We start from the raw sequence: 15,362 nt of genomic DNA on the forward strand, positions 1-15,362 counted from the left end.
TCTGTAAAGCATTTTTAACTTAATCTTTCCTTTCATATTGTAGTAAAATAATTCCATCTCTTTTTATAGTGACAGTATCTTTGCTCATAACAAAATCAACACCAAATAGTTTTCAAGAACTCATGCCTTTTCGTTTATTTTGTTATATTTATTTTATGTGTATGAGTGTTTTGATGTCATACAATGCCCGTGGAGGTTAGAAGATGGTGTTGGATCCCCTGGAACTGGGGTTTATGGACAGTTGTTAGCTGCCATGTGGGTGCTAGGATTCAAATCCGGGTCTTCTGCAAGAACAGCCAGTGCTCTTAACTGCTGAGCCATCTCTCCAGCTCTGATGTTGGGTTCTTCTGAGGACCAGATGGACACTTCAGTGCAGAGTAGGCACCTGTGTACACCTGCTGGCCTGACTATGGCCAAGAGTTTGTCTGTGCATCTCTGGAAAGCTTTGGTCTGGTTCTACCCTGTGACCTCTTCTGTGTCTGTTCCCTAGGGTTTGCCAAAAAGACATTCATTTCCTACTCAGTGACCTTCAAGGACAACTTCCGACAGGGCAAGGTGGTTGACATAGACCTGAAAAACCAGACAGTGTTACTGCAGGGTGGTGAGGTGAGTGCGTGTGTGTGTGTGTGTGTGTGTGTGTGTGTGTGTGTGTGAGAGAGAGAGAGAGAGAGAGAGAGAGAGGTGGGTGGGATGGGGTGACTGATGGTGCTCTGGCCAGAGCAGGCTCTCTTAAGGGCCAGGAGAGCCATCCGAGGTCTCCAGCCCACTTGCTGCTGCACAGGCACAGATTTCCTTGGTCACAGCAACTACAGGAAGATGGCAGGTGTTGTTTCCTGGGTCCTACATGCCAGACACTGTCCTGAGCTTTTACATAAATGTCATTTAGTGTTTGCTATGACTCTCTCCCCTTTGACTTGAGTAGGGTTCTACCATAAGCAAGAGAGGGACTGGGAAGATGTAGCTCAGTTGATAGAGTGTTTGCCTAGCATGCATGAGTCCTGGATTCATTCCCCAGCACTCTGTATAACTGATCAAGGTGGTACTTGCCTGTGTAATCTCAGCACATGGGAGCTAGAGGGAGGAGGATCAGAAGTTCAAGGGTATCCTTGGTGTATAACCTGGGCTACATGAGACCCCATTTCAAAAACAAAATAAAACACATTGGAAGTGTGAATCTTGCTTTTCTCCACTCCCCAGTGGTGATGGGCGCTCCCTGCATCCCCCATGATGGTCAGCTCTATACTTGGTGCTCTCCTGTTTCCTTAGGGATTTCCTGGCATCTGGTACCTTTCTTGGCCTCATCAGTGTGTTGATTCTGTTCTTCCTCCACCAGTGCTACCTGGGCCTCTTCCCTGAAGTGCTCCTGGGCTGCAGGGAACTTGGTGTTAGAGGCAGAATCCTAGCCTGTCCTCTCTGTCCTACCCACACTTTCTTGTCCCTCACAGGCCTTGCCCTTCTCACATCTTATCCTGGCCACAGGCAGCACTGGGCCCTTCCCTGGCAAGTTTAATGAGGTTTCCTGCCAGCAGGCTGCCATCCAGGTCTACGAGGACATGGTGAAGCAGGTGAGCACACTGACAGGCCAGAGAGGACCTGGCCACAGCCTGGGCTGGAACAGGGAGACCCCGGAGTGGGGGTGTGGTGGGGCGGGGAAGATGGGCAGTGGAGGTGGGGTTCGCAGCTGCCCAAGCAGTCTGAGCTGAGAGCTGCTAAGGAGACATTTCCCTGGAGGGCCTGTGTATGTTGTGCCAGGCATGTCCCTGGTCCATCACACTTGTTACTTGTGGGTGTATTTTTCCATCCCTTCCTCTCCAGATCCAGCGCTCACAGTTCATTGTGGTGGTGGGAGGTGGATCTGCGGGAGTGGAGATGGCAGCAGAGATTAAAACTGAATACCCAGAGAAGGAGGTGAGGCAGGCAGCTTTGCCTGCGAATTCTTAGCAGTCTGCTCTTATTTTGAAATTTAGTATATATTTATTTATTCATGCATGTGTGTTGCCTGTTGGGGAGGGCATGCATACCACAACTTCTGGGAGTCAGTTCTCCTCTTCCACCATGTGGGTTCTGGAGCTTGAACTCAGGTCATCAGTCTTGGTGGCAAGCCCCTTAACCCACTGAGCCATCTTGCCTGGCCCAATAGCTTCTTCTTGCTTACTCTGATTAACATCAGGACTTTGCTGAAGCCTGGGGAAGCTGGAGCTCTACTTATATCAGCAGAGTGTGTTCTCCACCTTGTGTTAAAAAATAATTCTGAACTTTCCTAGACAGTGAGCTCCTTTGTAGAGCTATTGCTGACTGCACACGTCCTCATCAGGGAGGGTGGACCAGGGAAATGCCTTGTAAAGTGGACTGCTGATGTTGCCTTCAGAGCACAAGACTTTGGGATAAAGTCTAGACTTTGATGACCTCATTGCTGTGAGACTTCTTGGCATGTTGCCTAATTGGGCAGCCCTTGTCCTGGACAGCCACATGGTGGTCCACACCTGTGTGGCATTGGGAGAACTGCCCATGCTTGGGAAGGACTGACCTTCAGTTCCTGTTACCCATGGGAGGGTAGCAGCCTGCTTTGACTTTTCTAATGCTGGAGAGAGAAGGAACCCACTTGGCGCCTTAGAGAGAGAAGACCCCAGGCTTGAGGGAGCAGTGAGGGCCAAGTGACAGTTGCAGTGATTGGCTCTCAGACCAGGGCTTTATTGCAGCTTGTATGGGTCAGCCCCTACCAGCCACACAGAGCCTGAGAATGGCTCTTTTCTCCCTAGGGAGAGATAGTTGGTTTTGAAAAGGGAAATCAATCCGGGCTAATTTAATTATATGCTTGTTCTCTGACAAATTACTTGAAATTATGGTGACTGATGATGTAGTTAAAGTATTCATCTTGATTTATGAGTGTTGTGGAGGGGAAAACCCACCCTTTGTGCTGACATGCAGTGCTTCTGCGATGAGTTGTATGGGTCTTTCCCTACATTGACTGCTTACCCAACACCAGCTGGGTGTCCTATGATTGAGTTCAACTCTGTCTCTGCCTGGAGTTGGCACAGACCTCACAGGTCAGGGACTCAGCACCACAAAGCTGCTCCTACCTCAGATGCCAGGGGAGTTCCCTGTGCACTCCATCTAACCTAGCTACACATTGAAAGCTCCCATCATCTTCTCCTTGGGCTTAGTAGTGTAGAGTGTCTTACATGCCAGAGAAACAGCTTGCTCACTATTACTTACCTATCACAAAGAATATTTTAAAGAATTCAAATGGGGCTGGAGAGATGGCTCAGCAGTTAAGAGCTCATACTGCTCTTGAAGAGGACCTGAGTTTGGTTCCCAGCACCTACATCAGGCAGCCTACAACTACCTGTAACCCCAGCACCAGAAGATCAGATGCCCTCTTCTGGACTCTATAGGCACTGCACTCATGCACCCCCCACACATATATACACATAGTTTAAAAATAATTTTTAAAATCTTTAAAAATTTTATTTATTTTAATTTTATGTGTATGGGTGGTTTGTCTGCATGTGTGTAAATGCACCATGTGTGTGCTTGGTGCCTGAAGAGGCAGAAGAGGACATTGGATCTGCAACTGAAGTTATAGTTATATATATAGTTGTGAGCCTCAATGTGGGTGCTGGGAATTGAACCCAGGTGCTCTGCAAGAGCAGCCAGTGCTCCTAACTGCTGAGTCATCTCTCTGGCTCCCAGCCCTGGTGTCTTCTACTTTAAAATGGTGTTTTTGTTCTGGTTCTGGATGCATCCACTTAGTCTCTCTGTAGTCCCAGCTGGTCTGGAACTTGCTATGTAGACAAGATTGGCCTTGAACTCACAGATATCCACCTGCCTTTGCTTCCCGAGTGCTGGGACTAAAGGCGTGCACCACTGTGCCCTGCTCTTCTTGCTTTTTGAGAGAAGGTCTCACTAAGTTGCCAGATTGGTCTGTAACTCACTCTGTAGCTCAGGCTAGCCTTAAACTTTCAATTCTCTTGCCTCAGCCACCATAGTAACAGAAATTACATATAGGCTTGTGCAACCAGGCTGTGCAGGCAGTCCAATTTCAAAGCCAGACTTTGACCATGATTACAGGGTGCCACCTTCTTCCTTGTACTGCCTCAGACTCAAGGGAACATGCCTACAAGCACTAATTTTAGAACCAGCTTTAATGTTGACATCAGCCTAGTGTCAGGTTGGAATGCCTGACACCTTATATAGAGATTATATAATTAGATGTGCCTATGTGCTGAAAGAATTTTCCATTTGGCCTAGGTGAGGGGTGGGTTGGTACAGTGGCACATGGGTGGTCCTCTGGTGTAGGGGCACCTAGGGGTACTGAAACAGCCTCAGACTGGAGCCCTGTACATCAGGAAGTAGTTCCAACACTGTGCAGAGTTCTTCTCTGGGGCTTAGTGTCCTCAGTAGTAAGGGAGGTAAGGGAGGAGGTGGGCCTCTTGAGAGGGAGGTTCCCTCAAGCCATGTGCTCATTTTGTTCCCCAGGTCACGCTCATTCACTCCAGAGTACCCCTGGCCGACAAGGAACTGCTGCCCTGTGTGCGGCAGGAAGTGAAAGAGATCCTCCTTCGTAAGGGCGTGCAGCTGCTGCTGAGTGAGTGGACTTTGCCCCTCCTGCCTGTCCTCTGGCCTGTGATGGGTGCCATCTCAGCCATGCCTCCAGTGGGGTGGGCGCCCACTCAAGTGCCCTCCTTCCCTCTGTACCTGGGTTTTAGTGGGAATAGTTAGAAGCATCTTAGCCCACTTGAGCCTTGTCCAGCTGACAGTCTAAGTCATGGGGTGGCAGTGCCTGTGACTGCTCTGGCATGGGGATGGTATATGCTGAATGACTTTTTAAGTGATTCTAAAGGGTTTGTCCTGAGCTTTTTTTAAAAAATATTTTATTATTTTTATTTTTTTATGTATATGAATGTTTTGCCTGCATATATGTAAGTGTACCTATGTTGTGCAATGCCTGTGTAGGACAGCCAGTGTTCTTAACCACGGAGTTATCTCTCCAGCCCAAGTGTGACTTTTTGTCCAGAGCAGGAGAGCACTGGCCCCAGCATTTAGAGTGGGCTTCTAATCCCAGTGGGGTGATGCCTATACTTCGCCACCCTGGGTATCACCTCCTCTTGTTTTGTGGGAAGAGGTGCGGGGGGCTGGTGTGGAAGTCCCTCCCACCTGTCACAGCCTCTGGTAACTGGTCATAGAGGATGGGGAGTGCTTTATTTACAGGCAGGCTTCCCTAACTTTCAGGCAGATTTCTCTCACTTTCTTTGCTATTTGTTATTCATTCTTTATTTTTTTCCTTCTCCTTTTCCGGGAGAGGCTTTCATGTAGCCTAGGCTGACCTTGAACTCACTATGTAGCTAAGGATGACTTTGAACTTTTCATTCTTTTGCCTCCATCTTCCAGGTGCTGGGATTGCAGGCATAGAGCTCTATGCTTGGTTTATGTAGCACAGAGGTTGAAACCCAGGGCCGCATGCATCTTAGGCAAGCACTCTACCAACCAAGCTCTATCCCCAGCCCTTTCTTGGCTCTCTGGGCTGGGTTATTCTGGGAGGCCTCCTGCCCAGACAAGATGGGCAAGCTGCCACTCAGAGGGAAGAGGACTTCTGTTGAATAGCATTTCCTAGAACTCCTTGGAAAGCCCAACTTTGCAGGTTCCTGGAACCTTCCTCCAATTGGGCTCCTTGGGGACAGATGTCCACATTGTGCTCTTGGGAGTGGAGTGGGGCAGGAGAGTACACTGAGGAGTTGGGGACAGGAGACATGAGGAGGGTAATTGCTTTCCCCATGGCCCACCTTGGTGTGGGCACTGGCCTCTGCCAGCTTCCTGTCATGGACCCCTTCACAGGTGAGCGAGTGTGCAACCTGGAGGACCTGCCTTTCAATGAGTACCGGGAGTACATCAAGGTGCAGACAGACAAGGGCACCGAGGTAGCCACCAACATGGTCATCCTTTGTAGTGGTATCAAGATCAACAGCGCTGCCTACCACACTGCATTTGGTAAGTAGGTGGCGGGGCCATGGTCATGTCCCTAAGCTACCTCCTCTCTGGCACCCCAAGATGCCCCACATCCCTTGCCTCCCCACCCCCCAAATCAGCACCCTTTTCTTTGCCCCTTCATCCCAAACGCTCACTAGTTCGTCCCAATGGTGACCTTGAACCTTTAAGAGCTTCCTTCAGCTGCTTAGCCCAAGGAGACCCAGGGTTAGAACTGCCCCTTAGTGGTGAGAGATGAAACAGGCTTCAGAGAGGGAAGAAAGACCTTTCCTGGATTTAGAGGACATCCCAGTCAGGCTTTTCTCCACCCACAGGTGCCTTGCTCTCTCCAAATCCACATCCAAACATTAGTATTTTGTTACTTCAGCTCAGATCCTCCCTTTGGGAAAATGGGGGCCCTAACATGGCCTCTTTTCTTAAAAGGTCAGTATTTAGTTACCCAGAGGGATAGAAGGCGGCCTGATATGTGTTTAAGTGTCTGTGTATGAGTGGGCAATGCAGAGGCCAGGCCCTATGGTTGCTTTGTGTCCCCAGGTCCCTGCCATTTGCTCCTGGACTCATTTCTCTGACCAGTATCTCCTGCTGCTGTCCAGCAGGGAGTCAGTGTTCAATCCAGAAGGAAGCTGATCTGGAGGAGTGGGGATCAAGCACTTAGAATGTGCAGAGAAGTTAGAATTTAATACCTTGTTATCCTAATGCTATATTTTCAAGATAAGTTCATTTAAGTCCTTTAAGAAAAGCCATTTATCATCTAGGAAAGTCTAGCATTTATTTTAAAATTCCAATCTAAGTTCAAAAGGAAACTTAAGATTTGGACAGCCATTGTACTTGTTTTTCTAATTTAAAAATATTTTATGTGTATGAGTGTTTTGCTTAGTTCCAGTGAAGACCAGAAGAGGGTGTCAGATCAACCGGAACTGTAGTTACAGATAGTTGTGAGCTGTCATATGGGTGCTGGAAGGTGAACCTGGGTCCCCTGCAAGAGCAGCCAGTGTGTTAACCTTTGAGCCATCTCTCCAACCCCTAGACATTGCACTTGTAAAGAGCTCTGGTGCTCTGCCTCAACTACATGGATTGGGCTTTCCTTGTCAGGAAGGGTCTTAGGTGGGGATATCATGCAGGATGACAGCAGGTGGGCATGTCACATCTTGAGCACATGCCTATGAGGTGACTGGATCCATACCCAGGGCTCATCCCTTTGTTCCTGAGGCCACATAGCATGGCTACTGGGTTTGGGTGTTGTCTTGCCCAGCAGAGAGCAGACTGGCCAGCAACAATGCTCTGAAGGTGAACGAGTTCCTCCAGGTGGAGGGTTACAACAACATTTATGCCATTGGTGACTGTGCTGACATCAAGGAGCCCAAGATGGCCTATCACGCCGGCCTGCATGCCAATGTTGTTGTGGCCAACATTGTCAACTCTATGAAGCAGAGGCCTCTTAAAGCCTACAAGCCAGGTAAGGAAAGCCTGGGCACGTTACAGTTGCTAAAGTTTGGACTTAGACATGCAGAAGGCTTTTGGAGCTGTAAATGATCATTAGAACTGCAGACTTAGCTCAAAGCCTCTTGGAAACAAACCAGGGCTAGGGTTGTAGCTCAGTGGTAGAACTCTTGCCTGGCATGTGTGAGGCCCTGGGTTTGATCCCTAGCACTGTTAAAAACAGTAGAGGCTGGGGAAGATGACTCATTTGGTAAAGTGTATACAAGGAAGACCTGATGTAAAAAAATTGGGCCTTGTGGCCTGTGTTTGCAATCCCTGTGCTGGGTAGGTGGAAATTGGTGGATCCCTGGGGCGCATTGGCCAGTCAGCCTAAATTACTTGGCTAGTTCCAGGCCAGTGAAAGACCCTATCTAAAAAAAAAAGAAATAGCTGAGGTTGTTCTCTGGTCTCCACACTCACACAGACACGGTCACAGACCCAGACCCAGGCCCAGGCCCAGACCCAAAAGGAAGGATGACTTGCCTTCCTAAAAGTCATGCCTGATAGAGTCTGAAAGCCCAGGAATTAGGGTGATGTCTCTCAAGCATTATCCTGCTCTGTGTATGTGTGTCTGTCTCATAGGTGCACTGACATTCCTCCTGTCCATGGGCAGAAACGATGGTGTGGGCCAGATCAGTGGCTTCTACGTGGGCCGGCTCATGGTTCGGCTGGCCAAGAGCAGGGACCTGTTCATCTCCACAAGCTGGAAAACCATGCGGCAGTCTCCTCCATGACAGGGAGGCTGCATGGGAGATGAGGTACTGCTCGGATGACAGACTGCTCGACAAAGGGCACCCTCCTGACAGGTGCTGGGGCAGAAGCTCTGTCTGGAGCAAGGTGCCAATGATGTACTGTCTGGAAATATAACTTATGTAAAACCAAAAATGAGAGGCAGAGAGGAAAGGAAACATTAAAAAAGACAAAGAGACTCTAGATTCTTACTGAATTTGGAAGGTCTGCTTGTAGCTGTGCTGACTAAAGGGTCTTGAGGTGACAGAGGCAGCATTCTTTACTGCAAGCTTCTGGTGTGTGTGTGTGTGTGTGTGTGTGTGTGTGTGTAGTGTGTGTGTACATGTATGTACACGGTGAATGTATATGGCTTTGGGAGAGATGTTCAAAGCTCTTGGTGGGGCAGAGGGCTGGGCTCCTGTGGTTGGAGTCATGTTTATAGTATGGCCACCCAGCAGGATGAGACCAGCTAAGGAAGGGGTGCTGGGGTGGGAAGGTGGCCTGTACCCTGAACCTCTTCCCGCATGGGGATGGGGAACTCATACATCCCATAAGAAGCAGGTCATTAACTTCCTTAGTTCTACATTCTGTTTTGCCCTCCTTTCCTCCCTCCCTCTCTCCCCCCTCCTTCTCTCTCTCTCCCTCCCTCCCTCCCTCCCCCCTTCTCTCTCTCCTTTCCACCCTCCCTCCCTTCCTTTCTTCCATCCTAGACAGGGTCTATTTATATGCCTCAGATTGGTTTTGAACTCCTAAGCTCAAGTGATCCTCCTGCCTCAGCTTCACTAGTAGCTGGGACCCTCTTTAACCTTCATGAACCTTTCTGTATGTCTATGTTTAGCTCCTGGCCATATATCGTAGGTACATTTATGAAGAGTTAGACACAATTCCCCTCTGGCTAGCCCATCCTAGCAGGGTGAAGTTTTATGAAGCTTGAGGGGTTAAGAAGCCTGGCTTGCCACTGTGGGAGGCATATAAGGAAGCTACGTCACTGTGGGTAGGGTACTGCCTGGTTGATCTTCAGAACAGAGGGACACCTGCAGGTGATCTTCAGGGCATTTCCAGGCTACGGACACAGGCAGATGTGGACGTGGCAAAGCCCCAGCTGCTGTTAGGGATGGGTAGGGTCCTATGTTGCTGGTTTCCTGGCCAGCCCCAGTGCCACTTGTCTGCCTGCCCAGCCTTGTTGGCAGTGATGTCTGCCACAGACTACTGTGGTGCATAATTGGCTTCTTCATTCAAGTGAGATCTTCTAGTAGGGGTAGCTGCTTTTGCATCATCTCTGTTTGTGGCAGAAGAGGCTGAGAATTTGCCAAATAGAATCAGGCCTGACTCGCCTCACTTGTCTCTTCTGCTTGCTTTTGGCCTTGGAATACCAGCCTCCCTGGCACTCCTAGCCTAGACCATTGGGCTGTGGCTAGGGTCTATTTCATTTAGTTGCATAGGCTAGAGTGAGACTTGTGTCTCTACCCTAGAGGTTGGTGATCGCTGGCAGCTTTGTCCATGGCTTTGCTGTTGTGGACACTGGCCAGCAGGCTCACCCTCCCCAGGGGCAGGATCAGCCGCCTGCGAAAAGCCCACCGTGGTGCTGTCTGCCAACCCAGGAGCCCATCACGATGCTAACTCTGGAGCCTGCCATGGTGCTGTCTGTTGACCTGGGAGCCCACTGTGGTCCTGTCTGACCCCAGGCTTTGCAGAGCAATGGTGGGATTCTCAGCTTGTTAGTGACATGCCTTGTCATATTTACTTACAACATTCTAGAAGAATCCACCTGTGGGGACACAGTTTTCCAAGTGGTGGAAAATATTGCAATAAAAGAGTATAAGAAAGACACTGGATCTTTTATTTTTTTTTCCTTTCATTTTCTTTTTCTTTAAAAAAACAAAATGAAACAAACAGAAATCCCAAAGCAAAAACTTTTTAGGTGGAGTTACAGATATTTGGGGGGGGGGTCAGAGGAGGGGACTCTAAAACAGATGAGAAAAGCACCCAGGGATGTGTTTCCTGTCTTCTCTCCACTGAGGAAGAAAGCCAGTACTCCCAAGTGGTTCACTCCCTCTTCACTTGGAAAAAGGGAGGAACCAAAGATTTAAGAACTTTGAAGTGATTTTTTTTTTTTTTTTTTTTTGGTGAGGGTGTATAAAAGTCAATGCTATAAATCTAAACGAGGTCTGTTTTTATTTTATTTTTTTTTAAAAAGTTCTAAAACAACAGGAAGAAAACATATGAGCAGAAATCCCTGGTGGAGCCCTGGTTAATTACAGAAGAGGCCCTTTGCAGGAGACTATAAAATGCAGGGGGCCCCTTCCCCTGGTGGATGGGACCTGTGCCCGCTGCCTCTGCTCCCATGTCCCTCTCAGCCACCCTCTGTTCCCTTGCATGTCACCTTTCCTCGCTCCTTTTAAAAAATAAAACCCCACTCTTATGATATCGCTGGTCCTCCATCCCCGCTGTAACTACTTGATGTCCAGTTTGGCCATCTCCTGCACATAGATGCCGATACTCTCACTGTCAAAGAGCAGAAAGTACACGTTCTTCAGCGAGGACGCGCTTGAGTCATCGAAGTGGGCAGAGATGGCCTTGAGGGTCACCTGGGCGGCCGTCTGTTTGGGAAAGCAGTTTCTGTGCCCAAAGCGAAAGGAGAGCCTGTGTCATTTTGGTCCCTGGACCCACTGTTGTCTCTCCCTTAGTCTGGGTGTTGGGGGGGGTGTGGGCATCAGTTCCTTATTTCTGGCCCTGGGCCCTTGTTTGTACCACATGGAACCTCACCATGCATGGGGTCAGCCCACACGGCTTCTCTGATACTAGTAGAAGGGCCAGCCTGGAAGACTTGGGTAGGCGGAGCTGCCTGTAGTGGATGGGTTACCACAGTGATTTTAGCCAAGGTCACAGAGCGGGAAACTAAGGGGTGTCCTGTATTTGAATCTCTGTCTGCCTACTCAAAGAACTTGGCTTTGCAAACTTGCATTTATAAGACCTGGTCTTCAAAAAAAGCAAACGTGTTTGTTGGAAGCTAGTTTACATGCTGATCAGATTGTTCAACAAGGGCAAGATGTGCACCCGACAGCTCAGTTCCAAATTGCTGGGGATGTGACTCAGTTGATAAAATGCTTGACTAGCATACACAAAACCCTGGGTTTGATCCCCAACACTGAATAAACCAGAGGTGGTGGTGCATGTCTGTAATCCCAGCACTCAGGAGGCAGAGGCGGGAGGATCAGAGGTTCAAGGTCATCCTCAGCTACATAGTGAGTTCAAGACCCTGCTTCCAAAAAAGAAAATTCTTTTCATGCACTTAATCTGGGTAGGCTGGCAGTCAAAGTTTGTTGAGGTCCCCAAGCCCAAGGGAGCCATCGATAGTGCTGCCCACCAGCCTCTAGGGGACATAGCCATCATGTCCAAGACCTCTGTTATAGGTTCAGTATGGGCCTGCCTTACGAATGTGTGCTTCTGTGTAGAACACACTGCCTATGGTTCTGCCCCTGGAGAATATATCCCACAGTATTCATTAGTTCATTCTTAGCCTTCCTATGTCACTGAGCCACTTCGTAGCAAGCGTCAGTGAGAGGCCTGCACTGCTCTGGATGTGGATGTCAAAGCTGCATCCTCCTCTGCTGTTCCTTAGGGGCTTCATCATCCTTGGGGATTATGAAGCAAGTTGGGCCCAGGTGCCCACATTCGAACCAGGGGATGTTGGAGCTGCGGGGGATGTTGGTCTGCAATTTGCAGACCACTTGGGCAGTAGCAAGGCTTGTGAGCCTGGTGTTTTCTTTCTGGTCTTATGTTTTAGGTGAGGACCACTGATGGGGATGTGGGCTTTGAACATGGCAGGCTTTCAAAAACTAACATGAGGGCATTGTCAGGATGGCTCAGTCAGGAAAGTGCTTGCCCTACAAGCATGAGGACCTGAGTTTAATTTCTAGAACCTATGAAAAAAGGCCAGGCATGGTGATTCACGCTTGTAATCCCAGCTCTGGGAGGCAGAGACAGGTGGATCCCTAGGGCTAGCTGGTCAGCCAGCCTAGCCTAATCAGTGAGCTCCAGACCAATGAGACTATGCCTCAAAGAATAAGGTGGATGGTACCTGTCCTGGTTAGCTTTAATTGTCAACTTGACACAGCCTAGAGTCATCTGAGGAGTTTCAGTTGAGAAATTGACCAAGCTGTGTCTGTGAGGGATTTTCTTGATTGATGATTGATGTGGGAGGACCTAGCCTATTGTGGGTGGTGCCTTCCTCAGGCAGATGGTCCTGGGCTATATAAAAAAGCTAGCTTAGTGTATCCCCACACACGTATATCTACATGAGCATGCACCCACAAGCACACACACACACAAACCTAACATGCTACCTTGCCTTTGCCCATGGCACCTCCCAGTAGCTGCCTTTCTGTCTGGGCTTTGACATTGACAAGGTAGGAGAACTAGCCTCAGCCATGGAGACCTGCCAAGGGCCAGGGGGCCTGTCTCCGTTTGGAAGGTGGAAACTGGATTTAACTCTGTTGCCTAATATGCAGGCTATGCTGGCAGGCCTTGGCTGGTCTTCTGTGAGTGTGGGCATTGTTGGGGAGTAGCTGGTGCCCAGGGGAAGGGCTGGGGGTATCAACTCAGAAACAGCATCCTACCTGCCACTGGGAAAGGGTGGGAAGGCAACCGATTTAAGCTTCTTGTCTTCAGCCGCTGAGAGGCAGTTTTTGATGGTCTCTTCCAGCTGTTCCTCACATTTGTCGGAGCCCCACTGGGGGATGTGACAGTGGATGACAAATTTGGCTGCAAGTCCACTGGATTGGCTGACGGCAGCTGAGATGGGTGGTAGGGGAGAGACAGAGACAGAGAGGAGGAAGATTATTTTATTTCCTAATTTCAATCTTTAACTGGGGGATTAGGCTAGGCCTCACAGGTGACACTGTGAGATCCATGGGGGATAAGGAGGTGAAAGAGCACGTGGCTAGACATCCCCAGTGGCTGTGAGGATGGTTTTTCAGGAGGCAGAGGAATCAGGACCTCCCCTGACAGTAGCACAAGCTTTGAGTGGAAGCATTGAATACTGATGTGACAATCTGTCACTTCTTGATGACAAGCCAGCAGCCTCAGGTCAGGAACCTAATCATAGTGGGCCCTAGTGACAGGAATACATCAAAATTGTATCTGGTGCTGTGGGAGGTTGAGTGATGCTCCTTGCTCCCAACATCCACATCCGAATCCCTGGGTTTCATAACTGTTATCTGGCATGGCCAAGGGAACTTTGTGGATGCAACTAAGTTAAGGATGCTGGAGATTCTCATGGGTTGTCTGGGTGGCTGTGGTGGGTAGTTTTTAATTGTCAACCTGTCATAGCCTAGAATCACCTGAGAAGGGACCCTCCCCTGTGGGTATGTCTTCAGGGGACTGTCTTTTAAAAAATATTTTGCTTATTATTTTATTTTATGTGTATGAGTGTATTGCCTGCAAGTAAGTGCACCATGTTGTGCAGTGCCCACAGAGGTCAGAAGGGGGCATCGGATCACATGGAACTGGAGTTATGGACTATTTTTAGCCACCATGTGGGTGCTGGGAACCAAACCCAGGTCCTCTGTAAGAGCAGTCAGTGATCTTAACTGCTGAACCATCTCTCTAGCCCATGGGGGATTCTCTTGATTGTTAACTGATAACCAGCCCATTGTGGATGGCACCATCCCCTGGGTCCTGAACTGTATAAGACAGGAGAAAGTGGGAACTAGGGAGATGGCTCAGTAGTTAAGAGCACTTGTTGCTCTTGCAGAAGACCTGGGTTCAGTTCTCAGCACCCACATGGTTGCTAACAGCCATCCTAACTCCAATTCCAAGAGATCCAGCATCCTCTTCTGGTCTCCAGGGCATTGCACAACATAGTACACTTACATACATGCAGGCAAAACACTCATACATTAAAAAAAAAAAAACAATGGCTCAGCAGAGGTCCTCTTGTAGAGGACCGAGTTCCATTCCCAGCACCCACATGGTGGCTCATAACCATCTGTAGCTCCAGTTCCAGGGGATCTGACGCCCTCTTCTGACCTCCTTGGGCATTACACAACATGGGTGCACTTATGTACATGTAGGAAATACACTAATACACATAAAATAAAAATAATAAAATATTTTTGAAAACAAACATAAAAGAAACCCCAAAAAGACAGGAGAAAGCTGGGGATTTTAGTAAGCAAGCTTCTCCATGCCTTTGTTCTCTCTCGGCTCTTGACCTTGGATGTGATCCTCTGAATTCCTGTCTTGACTTCCCTGCAGTGGTGGACCATAACCTAGAACCTTAAGCCAAATAAACCCTGTACTCCCCTCAGTTGCTTCTGGTCAGGGTGTTTTGTCACAGCAGCAGAAATGAAACTACAACAGTGACCTAAGCGTGTGGAGTTAGGGACCAGCCTCGGATGTCTGGAATTCCTCAGGCACCCTTCACCTTTATTTTTATTTATTTTATTTTTATCGTTTATTAAATAACCATATAATTAGAAGAAGCATTTCATTAGAACAGCATTGACTTATTCAATAACTATTTCCAGAGCTAAGATGCAGCTCTTTCAAAATTGGCTGTAAATTTTTAGGTATATAGTTGAATTAATACAGTTATATAATATACTCTGTCTAAACCCTATAAGACATAAAATTAAATGAGGTTTTAAACTTTAAAAAAGATCTCCATTTCATTATTAAAACACAGTTTTATACAGAAAAATTCATTTTTAATATGATTGACACTAAGATGCACATGCATTTCTAATCTCTATATATCTGATTATTACTAGTCACAGTTGGTTACTTTCTGAGCTCCTTGGCATCTGAGCATGGATATACGGTCATCAGATAGATTTCAGTGGTAATGTTTTTTACATCTAATTATTAAGGAGCAAATTTTTATGCTTTGAAGAATTATTTTTTATATTTTTAAAAATTTAATAACCACATGATTAGAAGAAGCATTTTTTCACAGTTTTAACATATTCAGTAACACTCCAGAACAAGGATACATTTCTTTTAAAAGTGGCTGTAAATTTTTAGGTTCACAGTTGAATTAATACGGTTATACAATATTGAACTCAGTATAAACCCTGTAAGACATAAAACTGAATGAGTTTTTAACCTTTAAAAAAGATCTCCATTTCATTTTAGAATATATTGTTCCTTGCAGAAAGACTCATTGT

The 15,362-nt window shown here is 47.8% G+C and overlaps 2 protein-coding genes across 4 annotated transcripts in view; one reads left to right on the plus strand and one right to left on the minus strand.

Moving 5' to 3' along the window:
- The window catches only part of Aifm2 (apoptosis inducing factor mitochondria associated 2), an 18,698-nt gene extending 10,288 nt beyond the window's left edge, over positions 1–8,410 (plus strand). For 2 of the 3 annotated variants that reach the window (XM_017796818.2, XM_029560955.1), the window contains exons 3-9: positions 491–606; positions 1,446–1,565; positions 1,816–1,908; positions 4,480–4,588; positions 5,836–5,988; positions 7,238–7,441; positions 8,047–8,410. In XM_017796818.2, the coding sequence (XP_017652307.1) occupies positions 491–606; positions 1,446–1,565; positions 1,816–1,908; positions 4,480–4,588; positions 5,836–5,988; positions 7,238–7,441; positions 8,047–8,198 (947 nt within the window). In that variant the 3' untranslated portion in view covers positions 8,199–8,410. The remainder of the gene's footprint in view (positions 1–490; positions 607–1,445; positions 1,566–1,815; positions 1,909–4,479; positions 4,589–5,835; positions 5,989–7,237; positions 7,442–8,046) is intronic. The other variant, XM_017796819.2, reaches the window with a different exon arrangement.
- Positions 8,411–10,012: 1,602 nt separating this feature from the next.
- LOC103729722 (core histone macro-H2A.2) overlaps positions 10,013–15,362 on the minus strand; it is a 67,325-nt gene continuing 61,975 nt past the window's right edge. Inside the window, exons 8-9 of the mRNA XM_008827794.1 lie at positions 12,813–12,987; positions 10,013–10,812 (exon numbers count right to left, since the gene is read on the minus strand). Of these exons, the coding sequence (XP_008826016.1) occupies positions 10,647–10,812; positions 12,813–12,987 (341 nt within the window). The 3' untranslated portion in view covers positions 10,013–10,646. The remainder of the gene's footprint in view (positions 10,813–12,812; positions 12,988–15,362) is intronic.

Source organism: Nannospalax galili, unplaced genomic scaffold (assembly GCF_000622305.1).
Source record: "Nannospalax galili isolate Female #2095 unplaced genomic scaffold, S.galili_v1.0 scaffold853, whole genome shotgun sequence".
Classification (NCBI taxonomy): Eukaryota; Metazoa; Chordata; class Mammalia; order Rodentia; family Spalacidae; genus Nannospalax; species Nannospalax galili.